The 16,722-nt window shown below is 49.0% G+C and overlaps 1 protein-coding gene across 1 annotated transcript in view; it reads right to left on the reverse strand.

The window, feature by feature from the left end:
* Window positions 1–16,722, reverse strand: part of CA6 (carbonic anhydrase 6) — a 40,683-nt gene that overhangs the window by 1,647 nt on the left and 22,314 nt on the right. Inside the window, exons 4-9 of the mRNA XM_030537617.1 lie at window positions 16,138–16,286; window positions 14,096–14,191; window positions 7,964–8,030; window positions 5,519–5,676; window positions 2,947–3,070; window positions 1,200–1,298 (exon numbers count right to left, since the gene is read on the reverse strand). Coding sequence (XP_030393477.1) covers window positions 1,200–1,298; window positions 2,947–3,070; window positions 5,519–5,676; window positions 7,964–8,030; window positions 14,096–14,191; window positions 16,138–16,286 — 693 coding nt within the window. The remainder of the gene's footprint in view (window positions 1–1,199; window positions 1,299–2,946; window positions 3,071–5,518; window positions 5,677–7,963; window positions 8,031–14,095; window positions 14,192–16,137; window positions 16,287–16,722) is intronic.

A 16,722-nucleotide genomic window follows, 5' to 3' on the forward strand; every position in this document is an offset into this window, starting at 1 on the left:
TGGTATCATGTAAAGGAGCACGGGGGAGAGGAGAGTGTGAAAGACCTTCATCTGAGGCAGAGAACTTTGCAACTGTGCGTCTTCCCTCCCCTTGATCCCCCCTCCCCCCAAAAGAGTGCTACTTTCTATAAATGATGTTGCTGTGATTGGCCTATCCTTCCAATGTTGGTTCAGGAGGCTTCTCTTGGAATAAGTTCTCATTGCAACAGGCTAGCACACCAGAAGGTACCAGTAAATGAGGTTTGGGGGAGAGGGTGAAATCGTATGTGCGTGTGGACAGATATTTGGTGGTGTAAAGTGTATTTCAGGTCCAATGCACCTTTTTCCCCCGGCTATAATGACTATTTCAGGTAGAGATGGGTACAATTTTATGTCGTTGATACATAGTTCCGTACATCAAAACCAGGAGCAGTTTGGATCCTGGTCCCAATTAATCTGAACTCCCAAAGTTCAGGGTTGTGTGGGGCTTGCAGCCCAGATGACAAGGTCCAGGCATGGCACATCTTTCTTGATAGATTTCCAGTTAATACGAGACTAGTTTGCTGGTTCTAAATGCCTGACAAAGGAGCCTCCCGGGATTAAAGGGAATATGATTCCTGGAAGCCATGACTTTATGAATGTAGCAGATGCTACCTACATATGCACAGGAGCCGATTTCTACGTGGGCGTATCTGGGAATGAGGAAGTGAGTCTGGAAATTAAATTCATATCCTCCAAAATCTGGATCTGATTTGGGAGGAAAGATGGACTTGTTGTCACAGCCAGGACGGTGGATCAGGAGAGCTGGGTTCATTTTTTGGCTCTCACTGACTTGTTTTGGGCAAGTCACTTAAGTCTCAATGCCTCAGGTTCCCCTAGCTGTAAAATGGGGATAATAATACTCCATTCTGCCATAGAGATGCTCTGAGTTTAATTCTTTCGTGTGCTGATCTCTGGAGCCACTAAAGTAGGGCAATGGGATTTTAGTGGCTGTCTAACAGCCGGCCTCAAGTTAAGCTTAGTTATGCTATGACTGATGGAAACTCTCCAGTGGGAGCATATAAAGGACCAAATTCTACTTGTATGTCTACATGGCACCCGCTGATGCTGAGGCATCCATGGGCAGAGCCACTGTGGGTGCCACACTAGGGGAAGATATAGATGGTGACTTCCTGTGCAAGTGAATCTCATGGAAATAGAAGTGGCTGAAAGTTTCTTACCGGTCAGGCCCACTCCAGCCAGTAGATGCTTCTTCATCTCCTGGAGCTGAGTCTGTATTTGCTCCAGTTTTGAGCTGAGTTCTTCTGGCAGACAGAGTTCTAGATCAGTGAGAGAACAACAATCACTGATACACACCAATTCATGGTCAGCTGGGATATTTCTCCAGCTTCCAAACAGGGGGAACTTTTGGGGAGCCTCCCTTTTAAATAGAGGTCTCTTTCCCCTGTGCAGCACTTGCGGTGGGGAATTGTTTGAGTGGGCAGTTGTTCCTGGCTACATGGCCTCATCTTTGCCATCTGTTAAGAGAACAGTGGCAAAACTGCCACCATTTGATGGGAACCAACAGTCAAGTTCTACTCCCATTGACAGGAGTAAGCATCTTCCTGCAGACTTCCATGGGAGCAGGTGCTTATCTGCACAACAGATGCTTTGCCAGTACAGTACAACTATACTGCTACAGCCATGCTGGCCGAGCCCCCTGGTTGAGACGCAACATAAGCCAATAGAAGAGGGCGTTTGACCAGCACAGATAAACCATTAGCTAAGCCGCCAGACGCATTCCTCTGCTGGCATCATTGCATCTACACTGGGGATTTTGTCAGCATAGCAGGGTTGGCTAGGAGGTGCAATTCCTTCCCCCACCCTCCTAGTTACCATAGCTATGTCGGCAAAACTTTGTAGTGTAGACTAAGCCCATGGGTTGACCCTTCTTGTCTACACCTAGCCTGGGTTTGGCTTGCGATCATTTCTCCCTGGGTGTGTGTCTCTCTCTTTCCTGCTGTTATACTCCACAAAGCATTCCACAATACGGTTTGCATGAAAGACACTGAGCAAATGTAATTTGTCTAGTGACCTATGAACCGGGAGAGAGATTTTTAAGCTGTTAAGTCGCCTGTGTCTGAAATTATGTCCCCGTTAGTTTATTGCTAATGTTCTTCCCACTGGGGGCCAAAGGTGCTGGGAGAAAGGTCCAAACATACGCTACAGCAAATACACTGGGTCTTGCACAACAAGTGGTGATGCATCATACAGACTCCAAATTCTCACAAACCCAGGGTTGTGCCAAGTATCATTTCCAGGCACCTCCTGTTAAAATAGCATTGGCACTTGGACTGTTGGACTGGCAATCAGTTCCTGTTGCACGGGGCTCAATGTGCAAAAAATTTTCTCTCTGTCTCAAAAAAAATCCCTTGATCGTGGGTGCTCAGCCAGTGATGCTGTGCTGGCCATGCTTATCCTTGCCTGTGAAGAGGCAGGATGGTTTAGTAGGTAAGACGCTAGCCTGGGACTCAATTCCCTGCTCTGCCACAGACAGACTGTGTGACCTTGGGCAAGTCATTTAGTCTGTGTGCTTCAGCTCCCTGTCTCTAAATTGGGGATAATATTTCCTTAGCTCACACAGCGCTTGTAAGGATAAATCTGTTAAAGATTGTGAAGCGCTCAGATACTACAGTAATAAGAGCCATAAGTACCTTAGATAGATCATGTTGTTTCTGCTAGTAGTTATTGGAGATGTCATGGCAATTGGACACAATACACCCCTGCACCTTTCCATACCCATAGTCCGAGGGTACCGTTAACCCCTACTTGAGTGTGAAGATCTGGGGTTGCCCTGCTTAACTGATTGCAAATTAAACTCACTTCAAATGGTTTCTCATTCCTCACCTGCAGGCCTGTGTCCCACCTGGAGCCACCCCTCTGATGCTGTGTTCTACCCCAGGCACCCGGTTCCAGCCCCACTCTTACCTTTGGTGCCTTTGGCCTTGAAAGATGATTCCACGACTCTGTCATTGAGCGGCTGAGCGTGGCGATAGTCATTCCGCAGGGTGTTATTCTGCCAGTCCAGCAAGGTGTTCTCCAGCAGCTTGATCTTTAAGCAACACAGGCTTGTTATGGAGGGGGAAATGGGTGGCTAGCTCTTTGGAAGAAAAAACACCCCTCACCAGAGCAACGAGGCGGTAGCTGCCGATCGTGCCAAATGACTCCTTGCAGTGGCAGAACCAGGTAGGGTATGTCCACACTGTTGCTTAAACCACTGTGGCTGCAAGATGTGGCTGTAGGGCATCTGCCACTCTTGCACCGCTTGTTTGGCTGGGGGAAAGGCTGAGAGTTGCTCTGGGTAGAGATGCACCTGTTTATGCCAAGGCTGAATTTGGTCTAGAGAGTTTAGAGTTTCAATAACCTCAGACTATGAACCCTTTGAATTAGCAGTCTGGTTTGTGCTGAGTGGGGATGTCTAAGCAGCAGGCAAGAGAATCATAGATTATCAGGGTTGGAAGGGACCTCAGGAGGTATCTAGTCCAACCCCCTGCTCAAAGCAGGACCAATCCCCAGACAGATTTTTGTGCCGATCCCTGAATGGCTGCCTCAAGGACAGAACTCACAACTTTGGGTTTAGCAGGCCAATGCTCAAACCACTTAGCTATCCCTTCCCACCACCCTCTTATTCCAATAGATATAGTCACAGTTGTATGACTAATGACACCTGTATATTGCGTTTCTTTTCATGCCCGTTTATAAATAATAAATCACAGAAGCTTCTCCGCCATCTTTGATTACAATGAGTGTTAGGAGTGGTCAGCCAAACACCAATAATGTGTACCAAAGTTTATCACGTCACCCGGAGCGCTTTGGAAATAGATGGATCCTCACACAGATGCTCTCTCCAGGGGCAGCTCCAGGCAGCAGCATGCCAAGCGTGTGCTTGGGGCAGCAAGCCACTGGGGGCGCTCTGCTGTCGCCGTGAGGGCGGCAGGTAGGCTGCTTTTGGTGGCATGCCTGCGGAGGGTCCGCTGGTCCTGCGGCTTTGGCAGACCTCCTGCAGGCGCCGCCGAAGCTGTGGGACCAGCGGACCCTCCGTAGGCAAGCCGCCGAAGGCAGCCTGCCTGCCGTGCTTGGGGCGCCAAAATGCCTAGAGCCACGCCTGGCTCTCTCAAATAGTCACGGTCAGTGTTTTCTAAACCCATTGGATGGCCTACGACAGTGGTTCTCAGCCAGGGGTACGCAGAGATCTTCCAGAGGATACATCAACTCATCTAGATATTTGCCTAGTTTTACAAGAGGCTACATAAAAAGCACTAGCAAAGTCAGTACAAACTACAATTTCATATAGACAATGACTTGTTTATACTGCTCTATATACTACACACAGAAATGTAAGTACAATGTTTATATTCCAATTGGTTTATTTTAGAATTATATGATAAAAAAGAGAAAGTGAGCATTTTTTCAGTAACAGTGTGCTGTGATACTTTTGAATTTCTATGTCTGATTTTGTAAGCAAGTAGTTCTTAAGCGAGGTGAAACTTGTGGGTACGCAAGACAAATCGGACTCCTGAAAGGGGTACAGTAGCCTGGAAAGGTTGAGAGCTGCTGGCGTAGGAAACCAAGGCACACAATGGTGAAGGTCATGCAGGGAGTCTGTGGCAGAGCAGGGACTGGACCCGCAAAGGCATGGCAAATATTATTCTCACTACACTCCATGAGGCAAGTAAGTATTATCATGCTGTTACTGTCAGGACCAGGATTAGAATGTGGGAGCTCCTGGCTTCCAGCAATGTGCTCAAACCATTGGACCACACTGCCTCTGTCAAGCAGTGTGACTGGTTGAGCATTCTTAACCCTAAATCTATAAGCCAGTGATCAGCCACCTCGGTCTGTCATAGAGTCTCACGTGTGAGTGCCAGGCAAAGCAATTGGAGCATTGGTCATAGGTGTGTACTCTATGCTGCAGTGCTAAGCAAGTGGCCCAGCATTACCTGGATCTAGCCCCAGCTTCCTGTGCAGCCAGAAAAGGGACAGAGAGGGGTAAACACCTTATTCTTCCCAAGAATACAGGAGAGTGGGAAAGGATGAAAACCATCCCCCTACATCAGGAAAAAGCTACAAGTAGTGGCTAAGAGCAGAGGACTGGGGATCAGGAGGCATGGGTTCTGTACCATAAATTAACAGTGTGGTCTTGGGCAAGTTACTTAACCGCTGTGCCTCAGTTTCCCCAGCTGTAAAATGAGATAATGTTATTGACCTGCCTTGCATAACGGGAAGCTACATTCATTCTTGTCTGTAAAGCACTGTGCCTTTCCTGGATGGAAGGCCTTAGAGAAGGACTGAGCACTATTATGTCAAGACATCACTACAACTTCGTGCTTCTCTGCAACTTCATTTCTTTACAAAATGCCACATAGATGCACACACCTCCACACGGCCCTGCAACGAAAGCACCAGACAAGGGAGAGTGGAGGTGTGGAGAAAATTGAAGAGAGGCTGCCTGGAAGGAGGAAAGGCTATCACATCTGGCAAGCAGCAGAGGGGGCCTTACCTGCGTGTGTGATAGGATGATGGGAGAATCAAAAACTGTCCAGATCACGTTCTCCAAGCAAGGTGGTGTGGTTAGTGAACCCTGATACCTGTAGAAATGTGAGAGGTTTTCGGGCAGCATGGCTTGGACATCCAGCGAACTGAGCTTGGCTGATTGCCCTAAAAAGGCAACAAAACACAGATACATAATGACCAAGGAGAGGAAAGCACAGGTCCTGGCTGCTGTGGACAGACATTGGACAAATTTCTTTCCAAAATGCACCGGGAAGTAGGCCAGTGACAGAGCCAAGCAAAAGCAGATGGACAGGGACTGTCTTTTTGTTACGTCTGTACTAGAGCTGACTGCAACCACATTTTCTGTCCTGAGAAGAATTCTGAGATTTTTTTGAAAAAAAATCTTCATTCCCAATCAAGATGAAAATTTAGACATTTTTCATGAAATGACCTTCCAAAAAAATAAGATTAGGTCCTGAAATTTTATTTCAATGCAAAATGCACAATGATTTGTTTAGATTTTTCACCCTTTTCTAATTTTTATACAAAATAATTTTCAAAACAAAAGTAGTCAAAACAGTGCTGAAATATTGAAAAAAGACATTTTGATGTTTTTAAAATAGGTTTTCTCCAGTTTTTTAGAATGAAATTTCACCCAAATGGCTATTCACTTTCACCTAACCATTTCAGTTTTGTTGAAAGGACATGTTATGATGGAAACCTTTTGTGATGAAAATTTTCTATGAACTCTAGTCTGTACAGCACGTAGCATAGTGGGCTAGAATCTATATGTGCTACTCTATAATAGAGATAAATAATTATCATACGGGATAAGCTGATTTAATAGCTCTTTTCCTGCTCCAGGCACTTTTAAAATAAAAACTACTTTATATAAGGGCCAGGTATTAAGAAGAAGAATTTTTTTTATGATTCTAGACATTCCAAGTTCCCTATGGAATTTGCCCTATACATAATGCAGTGGTGGGTTTTGTGGACTGAGAACGAGTCTGGTGTTCACTAGAAAGACCTGATTTCACAGGTGAGTTCACCAGTCGATGAGAATCGGCTCAGGAAATCTCAGGGCAGCCCCAAACCAATAGCCCAGCATACTGTGTTAATAGCGGGTTGCTGTAGTGGTTTTGTTTTTTTGTGAGGGCTTGTCTACATCAGAAAGTTGCAGCGCTGGTGAGGGAGTTACAGCGCTGCAACTTAGGAGGTGTACACATCTCCAGGGCACCACCAGCGCTGCAACTCCCTGTTTGCAGCGCTGGCCGTACTCCCGTTTTGTCTCGGGTGTAGAGGATCCAGCGCTGGTGATCCAGCGCTGGTAATCAAGTGTAGACACTTACCAGCGCTTTTCTTGACCTCCGTGGAATAAGCAGGTATCCCAGCATACCTGAGGAAGCCTCTGGTAATCAAGCTGGTCTCCTTCCCCGGCTTGCTCTCTCGTTCCCCGAACCCCGAGCAAGCAGGTCTCCTTCCCTGCGGTTTGCAGGGTGGTTCGGGGAACGCGAGAGCAAACCACGGCGAAGCTGGTCTCCTTTCCCGGTTTGCTCTCGCGTTCCCCGAACCCCCCTTGAAGCCGCCCAACAGCGCTGCAGTGTGGCCACATCTAACACCACTTGCAGCGCTGGTTGCTGTAAGTGTGGCCACTCTGCAGCGCTGGCCCTATACAGCTGTACTAATACAGCTGTAACAACCAGCGCTGCAAAATTTTAGATGTAGACAGACTACTTTTTTCGATGGAACAAGCTCTGGTGGAGGCAGGAGGAGGTCCCTCCCTTTAACAGGATGTCACGGCTTGCTTAAGAATGGAAGGATGATTCTGCAATCAGCACCATTGTTTCCTCCATGTGTGGGGAAGGAGAGACACAGCAGAGGCGTGCATTGGGCTATGGCTGAAGTTACCTAGTTATTTAACTGTAACTTGATATATTCCAGTAATTTTGTTTTAAAAAAAAAATGCAGCAAGCTGCCTACTCGCCTCCCCACTTCTCCCAGTAACAGCTGCAGCGTCCAGCAAAGCACATGGAACCCAATGAGCTAATGCATGGGGCACCTGTTGGGCTGGTAAATTACAACTGAAAGGGAAAGTCCCCATTAGCCTGGGCCCTGTGGCTGGGTCACAGACCTGGGTCCTGTCATGCACAATGAGGAAGAACATGTTAGGTTCTGATAGAGATATGTGACCTTTGACTCAGGAGACATCTGACCTTGCAATGATCACTACACCTTAAACCCAGGCAAATAATCCCAGTCTCCCACGCCATTCACCAACCAGGCCAAGATCAATCTGACCTTATCCCTGAGAATGAAACAGAGCTTCCTCGTGAGCTTACCTGCCCTGCCCTCTCTCCCCGGGGGCTGTCTTCCTTTAGGCCCAGATGCACCCAGCACTTACAAGTACTGACTTTTTGGGCAACAAGAATGGAGAGTGGTGCCAGGGACTTACCAGCAAACCTGATTTTGGCCAGGTTGGAAATGAATTCACTGTAGTAGGTGTTCTCAAAATTCCCATCCTAGAACGAGAATAGGGCTTGATGAATAAAATGTGTAAAAGTCAACCCAGCACCAGCTCAAGCTCAGTTCAGCATGTGAGATTCACTGAGGCAGGAGCTCACACAGCCAAATGCTGGAGTTGGATTTCTTAAGGGACTGAATATTTTCATGAGTAATAACCACACTTGTCATTATGGATCCTAAAGCTAGAAGCCTGCACTGAATTGCACAAGAGTGCTGGGGCCTTAGAGGGTGCAGGGCTCCTCCCACGTGTCCTCTTCTTGCTTACACACTAAAGCATCCTAGTGCTCGCTTGTCTGTTAGGTGGGGGAAACTGAGGCACAGAGCTGCTAAGCCTGACATTTTAAAACTTTGGGAGTGTAAAGTTAGGCACCAAAAGCTGTATTTAGGCATATAAACAACTGGCTTGATTGTCAGGTCCCACTGACTTCCATAAGATGTGTGAGTGCTCAGCACTTCTGACAATCAAGCCAGTTATGACTCAGGAAGTGTCTCAGATGCTCAATGTTAAGAACCCACAACTTGAAAATTTGGGCCTAAGATCCTATACTTTTCTGGCCCTAAATGAGTCACTTAAGCTCAATGCATGAGCTGGGAGTAGAACTCACGAGTCCTGCCCCCCCTGCACTAAGCACTAGACCACACTGTCCCCCCAGTGCTAGAAACAGACCCCAGCAATTCAGACTCACTCCCTGCTGTTCTAACCACTAGACACCACTTCCTTCCCACAGCTGAGAAGAGAATCCAGGAGTCTTGATCCCCTCAGCCTCTGAACAATGCCACTCATGAACTGCAAAGTGTGAGGAAGAGAGGGAGATGCCCTTTTTCAGTGCCTGGAAGTGTCTTGTCAGCAGGAGCTCTGGAATGGAGCGAGGTTATGCCTCTCTTTATCGTACCACAATGGGATCTCAACTGCCATGTCAAATCATCTCTCGCTAGGACCACAGACCCCTGTCTGCAGCTTTTGTCAACACAAAGCAGTGCTCAGGCCTTTGAAATTAGCACAAAGCTCTCAAGCGGCTGGAGCCTGGAGGAGACGAACAATGCTCTGGTGCTGGCAGTGGGCAGCTGAGTTGTGCTTCCCAGAGCAAAAAAAGAGAGGGAGGGGTGACCCTTTCCTGGCAGAGATCCAGATCTCTGAGTCCAGTTAGTAAGACTGGTGAACACACAGACATTCAGCCACTTCCATGACCTAAAGCCAGTCACAGCACTCCCACGGTCACTCATTTGGGCTTCCCTGCCACCACATCAAATATTCTGTTATAATTTCTTCCTATTACACTAAAGCCCCCAAATCAGAGGGGTGCCCCATATGAGTGCTGGAACTAGGGATGTGGGGGGTGCTGCAGCACCCCCGACTTGAAATGGTTTCCAGTATAGACAGGGTTTAGTTTGGGTCAATAGATCTCAACACCCTCACTATAAAAATTGTTCCAGTGCCCCATCGTACAAGGTGCTGTATATACATCTAGTAGGAGCCTCTCCTTGCCACAAAGAATTTGTAGTCTAAACAGCTGCGAGACACAACAGGGGGGAGAAAGGGAGTGTTATTATTGGTCCCGTCTTAGAGATGAGGAACTGAAGGATGCGGAGACTGAGGCCCAGGCAGCTGATTTCAGTGGAAGCTAGGAGCCTAAATACCATTGAGAATCTGAGGCTAAATGACTTGCCCATGGTCACCCATAGAGTTTGTGGCAGAGCTGGCCTGGGAGTCAAGCCCAACTCTCTTGTATCCCATCCCCATTCTCTAAATGAGCATCCCTCCTCCCTATTATTTACCAGTAACATTTATTTTCTGTCATTCATCCAGCTCTGCTGCTTCTATTATGTTTGTCTTGATGCTGCTCCTCCTCCCCTCGCTCACATCCATGTGCCTACAGGGCCCTTGCTTTACCTACTAACATCTGCCACTTTGCAGCTTTCCCCCAGAGCTCGTACTACGTGGTTGTCCAGCTTAATCTGCGAGGGTGTGGGTAGAGTGGTAAAGGTATCAGCTCACCTTCCCCCAGCTCCTGGGCTAGGACGCCCTCCCCTAAAGACTCTTGCTCTTTGTACCAGCGGGAGCTGCCGGTATGGAGCCCATACACACAGGGGCGGCTCCAGGCCCCAGCATGCCAAGCGCGTGCTTGGGGCAGTATGCTGCGGGGGGCGCTCTGCCGGTTGCCGGGAGGGCGGCAGGCGGCTCCGGTGGACCTCCCACAGGTGTGCCTGCAGAGGGTCTGCTGGTCCTGCGACTCCAGTGGACCTCCCGTAGGCGCGGACTGTGGGACCCAGCGGAGCCACCTGCCGCCCTCCCGGCAACCGGCAGAGCAACCGGCAGAGCGCCCCCCATGGCATGCCGCCGTGCTTGGGGTGGCGAAATGTCTAGAGCTGCCCCTGCATACACATGGCAGAAAGAAGCTGCTGGCCACAGGAGCCTGGGCCTTCAAAATAATCTCAGATGGGGACAGGACCCCTCCAAGGACCATGAAAGGCTGAGCCACATCATTTTCCACAGGCATGTTTCACCTCTCTCCTCCCTCCCCAGCAAAGAGAAGAGGCCATAAGAGGAAAAATTTACTCATCATCCAGTGCAGGCAAAGGAGCTGACCCTGTCTGCAATGGAACCAGTGTGGTTCTGCGACATGAGGAGAGGGCAGTGCAGGAGGGCGGCAGAGGGAGTGCTAATCCTATGCATTCCCCAGAACCAGATTCCACGGGGCTCACTGTGTGCAATACAAAGGCTACTGGTGCACCCCATTAGGCACATCCACCAGCCATGTGCCCCAGACAGGTGGGATAGGCTACTTCAGACTGGAAGCCTGGGCCATGGAGGAGTTGCTACACTCTGAGCAGGGAAAGATCAGCCCCTGGCTGTTCGGGCACTGTGCTAGGGAGAGGATTGGGGGTTTGATGCGCTAATGCTTTCCCCATGCAAAGTAAACACGCTGAACAAAGGAAAGAGAGGCATAAGCTTTTTTTTTGTATAGAACTGCTGGTGTGACCAGGGAGGGAGTGACTGGCTGTCATTCCATGAGAGTCCAGGTGTCACTTTCTAGCTGGGAGCAAAAAATGGGGGAAAAATGGAGCTGAGCTTTTCTTACAACGGGAGAAAAAGCAAATTTAAATTAATAAAGGGTCTGGATGGCTCCGGAGATTGGTGATAGACTATGAAGACTTCACTTTTAATGTGGCTGGTTCGGATTCATCCACAGTGGCCATTTAGGGGTTCTTTGGTAGCCTGCGTGACATGAAGTTAGTGGGTCTCTGCCTAGTTCCAGTGGGCAGGTGTCTACATCACAAAAACTACTGCCCATAACTGGCCACCTCGCCTGGCAGTATCAGTGGCTGGCTGGCCCACAGAGAAGAGCTGGATGTCAGTCTCACCTGTAACACAGCCAGCTCTCCTCCCCAGGTGGCGGAAAATGAAAGTCATGTGACTGGTGGATCACATGACCCACCAATCAGGTAGAGGGTAGATAAGTGAGAAGCCTGGGAAGAGAGACTTTGGGTGAGGCAAAGAGCTGAGTTAGAGGTGTTTGAAAGTTGTTATAAGACCTGAAGCAGCAGAAGACTCCTTGTTAGCTGGTTTCCAAGGCAGAGTAAAAAGCTGCATGCAAGGGGCCTTGTAAAGAGGGCTTGTGTTGGGAAGGCTTTGTTTTGAGTTGTCTTTTTCTGAAAGACCATATTGACCACCTAGGTGAAACTGGTGGTGGAAAACTTAAAAGGGCTGTGGAGAAGCATTGTGTGAGCCTGGGAAGGAGGGCTCCTTATAATCTCCTAGCTAAGAAGGAAGAGTTTGGGCCCGGAACATCACTAGAAATTGTGTAGAAAGACTTCCTACTTTTGACTCCTGAAGTAGGGTTGCCAGGTGTCTGGTTTTTGATGCTGCAGGACTAAGGCAGGCTAGTCCCTACCTGTCCTGGCACTGTGCTGTGTTCTGGAAGTCATCAGCAGGTCCCTTGGTAGGCTGGGGGGGCATATGGGGCTCTGTGTGCTGCCCCCACCCTGAGCACCAGTTCTGCACTCCCATTGGCTGGGAACTGTGGCCAATTGGAGTGGGGGGGTGATGCTTGTAGGTGAGAGCAGTGTGTGGTGCCTTCTGCTCTGCCTTCCTCCTCCCCCCCATAGGAGCTGGACCTGCTGCTGGATGCTTTTGGGGTGCAGTGTGGAGCTAGGACGTGCATGGAGCCTGCCTTAACCCTGCTGTGCTGCTGACCAGAAGCCACCTGAGGTAACCCCCCTTGCCCAACCCTGAGCTCCAACACCCCCTCCCCAGCCCTGAGCCCCCTCATCCCTGGCCCCAGCCCAGAGCCCTCACCCCCTCTTGCACCCCAACCCATCTCAACCACAGTCCCCTTCCACACACTCTGAATCTCCTGGCCCCAACCTGGAGCCCCCTGCTGCACCCCAAAAAACTCATCACCAGCCCTACTCCAGAGCCTGCATCCCCATGGGAGCCCTCACCTCCTCTGGCACCCCAACCCCCCCGCCCAGTGAAAGTGAGGGAGGGTAGGGGAGAGTGAGTCACGGATGGAGGGGAAAGGTAATGAGCAGGGGGGTGGGGCCTTGGGGAAGAGGCGGGACAGTGTCTCGGTGAAGGGACGTAGCTAGTGTGATTAGAGTGTTGGCAACCCTACCCTGAAGGCAAGTCTGGCTTTAGGTAGTCTGGACTGTGGAAAGTTCATTTCCCACCTGGGTCTTCAAGGAAGGTGGGGTGCCTGAAGGGCCACCCCCTGCCATGAGGTAGAGTTAGCAGAGAGGCCAGTGATTGAATGGGCCATGGGGAGTGAATTCTTACTTCATTCCAAACAGGGCTCTGCCCAGAGCAGGGGAAAGAGGCACTTTGGGGGAGGAGGGAGCAGAACCAGCCATGTGTCTTCCGTGCCTAAATAGATTTCATTCCAAAACCTTTCAAATGCATTTAAGTCCCACAAAAATCTTACTCTAGAAATATTTCCAAGCATGAAGCAGGGTCTCTGCAAGGACTCAAATCATGTTGTTTCTGTTGCCAGGCAGGTGAAGTCCATTGTGGTGACCGTTCCAATTTGTGTTCCTTTGCGTTGGGTGCTGCAGAGCTGCCCCTGCTGATATGCCAATGTGCTTTTTACTGTGCAGCTCATGCTGCTCTAGAGAATAGGGTGAGTGGATTTCTCTGCGCCTGTTGGGGTTTACCCTGTCTCTGGAGACTCTCTCTAGCCCACTCCTGTGCTCAGTGACAGTCTAACCCTGGCTCACAAATATTTCAGAACAACAACCCTGGCGTGTCCTGTGGAAGGTAACTCTTAATGTCCATTCCCATCCTTCACAAAAGCCCTTCTGGCCAAACTTAGCTTCTGGTGGTGGTCTCTGTCGGCCTGCTACCACTGCATGAGCTGAGAGGTGATGCCTCATCTCAGCAGTGTTCTGCAGTGGGTGACCCTTGAAAAGCCAATAACCTACAGCAAGCATAAGGAATGTCTATAGCAAGCACCTTCAACCACCACTGTGGTCCAGAAAATAGTGCACTGGACTAGGGCAAGAGATCTGGATTTCTCCTCCTCCCGCAGCTCTGTCTTCTAACTGCTAGGTACCCTTGAGCGTGTCCTTTCATCTCCTTGTGCCCCTGTATCCCCTTGTCTGCTCAATCTACAAGAGCAGGGGCTGTCTTACTGTGTGTTTGTACTGTGCTTTGCCCGATGGGGCTCGGGTCTGGTTGGTGGTGTTGTGTTCACAGCATGAATGCAGACATCACCTAAAAACAGAAATACTCCTGTTGGAAGGCTGCAGTGTCACACTGCTCTATTTCTTAGCATTCAGAAGAACACAGGCACCCAAAAATGGGGAGAGAACAGGCTTGCTCCCTAAGGCAGAGGGGCACAACTCACCCCACCTAGCTTTGATCGGAGTCAGTCTGGAAAGAACCAGCTTAGAGCCCCCTAGCCTGCAAGCTAGTTCTTAACCTTGTTCTTAAAGTGACCGCCTACAATTCCAACCAATACACTTCAGTTAAGCCAGCTGCATGCTACTGCAGTACTACCAACGATGATGATGTCCCATACCCACGCACTAACCTGTTCCCTCTCCCTGTAGAGTTACAACCTACCACATAGAGGAAAGCAAGCACGGCCAGCCCGTTCCACTTGTCTTTTGCCTCTTCAAAACTGGAGTAGTTGCCGGAGTTGTAATGGACAATGTGCAGCTGTGGGGAACAAGACAGGGTCAGCCCAAGGCTGGGGACTGGTGGTTTTGCTGCCTCCAGCTCTTGAAAGAATAGCCTCAGACTGAAGGGATGGCCAGTGCCCAACCTTCTCTTGGTCCTGCTGACCGGAATGCAGACCCCCATGGCTTCAGCAACATGGGTATGGGAAAGTATTTTAGGACCAAATTTCTATCCTCCGTGACACTTGTGTAGCTGTGCTGACTTCAGTGCATGGTGCTGGAAGAATTTGGCCCTAAATGTTTATCGCAAACCTGTGTTGCTGAGGGCCTGTTGGATTGGGATTGTGCAGGTGCGACTAGAGCAGTAGCAGGGCCCACAGTGGCTAGTGTGTTGGGTTCTAATCCTGGCTCTGCCACCGACCTGCTATGTGACCATGGCCAAGTCACTTCATCTCTTTCTTTAGAATGCAAAGTCTTCAGGGCAGGGACTGACTCTTACTGTGTTTGTACATCACCTAGCACAATAGGTCCCTCCTTACATTTGGGGCCTTTAGGTGCTAGTGAAATGCCCACTTTCCTCCTCTTCCTACAAGTTACTAGCTGCAACTAGGGTCCCAAGAAGACCTTTCTTTGCTTGCTGCCTCTGGAGCTGAGGCTCTTGAATAAATGCTGAAGAAAGAGTCCTGTGCAGTAGCAAACTTGCATTTTGCAAAGGTGGTTTGGCCGGAGGGCTGACCAAAGAGCCAATAACTCCATATTACTAGTAATTGGGATTCCCTCCTGGTATTTAAAAGTAGGAAGGAAAAACATCTGACCACCCTTTTTTTTTTTTTTTCAACAATTGCAATTAAAGAGCAGTTGGAGAAAACAAATGTTACGGGCCTGATCCAAACCCTCTTGGCTGCCATGAGCATTGCTTTTTCCTTTTCACTTAATTGCATTCAGGAGCAGGCCTAATATGAGGAAAAAATTTAAATGTACTAACATATCCCTGCGTGCCTATTAAACTGTCTTTGCTAACTCTGCAGCTGCAAGCATCGGATGGGGGAAAGCATTTGCCATCCTTGTTGCCCTCTGAGGGCCAGCCCTTTGCTGCACATGATCTTGTCTGCCAAGGCTCGGCAGCTCCCTTTTGTGAACTGTACTGTAACAGAATGGGCCCTGGGGCAAACCGCTAAGATGGAGATTAATACTAGCTCTGTATTTTTCACACACACACATCACAATGCATATGGCGAACTTTGGCCTGCCACTGTAAGCAAAGAGCAACCACGTGGAAGACCATGGGTAAAGCAGCTGGGGAGCCTTTGACAGTCAAGGGCTGGCATCTTATTTCTAAACAACATGAAAGAGCCTTAACCAGTGGAATAACAGAGCTTTTCACTTCTCGCTCTCTCTCCATTCTTGTTAGTATTTCTTCTAATAACCCCCACCTCAGTCAATTAGTCTGTTTCTTTGGCAATGGCTGCAACCTAACAGCCTGATCAGATTTGAAGCTCAAACTATAGGGGCTTCTGCCTCAATCTCTCTATTGCCCATAGCATGCAGGGATGGAACCTGGCCAGAAATAAGGCATGGCCCAAATTTTGCTGCTTGTTGTGCCTTAAGTTTCTACTTCCTCTGTAGCCATCTGGACAGGATGGGTGTAAAACACACCCATATCAGAATCCTCCTCTTGCTCACATCAGTGGTAGCATTTTACATCCACTTTGCAGTCTCCTCTAACAAGGGGAGATGACCACACAAGGCGGTGACAAATCAGGCCCATGGACTTCAGTGGAGTTGCTCCAGATTTACAGCAATGTAACGCAGACACTTGTAACCCTCTACACTCAAAGCAATTCACAGGGAACTGTGTTTGCCAACAGAGGTTTTCTTTTAACATGGGATTTTCCTGCATTTATTTATTTTTATTTTTTTCATGAGTGGTTGCCTTCTTTCCTCTCCCTTTATGAGGAGGACGCATGTCTCCCCTTAAACAGGTACCTCCGCAAAGTATCTCATTCCATCCACTGTGTGTTCAGAGCCGCTGGTCTCCAGGTCCAGCCCGCCCCAGTGCAGGTGCATCTGGACAGCGGTGAAGAGGCTTGGGAGCCCTTTGGTGATGCGCATGGTGGGTGGCAAATCAATCTGGACTGCAAGACAGGAGAAGGTGACATGAAATGAACAGAAGTGGATGCAGCTGGTCCTGATGCTGCAAATATTTAATACGGTGCATACAGGTTGGTGGGGAGAACAGTTCCACTTAATTCAGTGGGGCTGCTCCTGCTGGTGGGGTAAACTCCCTAGCCTCTGTTTAGGAAAGCACTTACGCATGTGAGTACTCCTAGTGATGTCAGTTAGGGTTAGGCAGGTGTTTAAGTTATTTCTTGATCTGGGGCCTGTGCTCCATAGTGGGTGTTACCAAGATCAGCCACACTGAATGCTGGCATGTCCAGAGCAGCCTTAGCACTAGGAGAAAGCGTGACTTTAGACATGCTGGTTTGTATGATCTCTGTAGATTGGGTTAGATCAGTTAAACCCATCTTGTGGCTGGGATGCTGGGGCTTGAACTCTGAATTTCTTTTCTAA

This window comes from Gopherus evgoodei, chromosome 18, assembly GCF_007399415.2.
Source record: "Gopherus evgoodei ecotype Sinaloan lineage chromosome 18, rGopEvg1_v1.p, whole genome shotgun sequence".
Lineage (NCBI taxonomy): Eukaryota > Metazoa > Chordata > Testudines > Testudinidae > Gopherus > Gopherus evgoodei.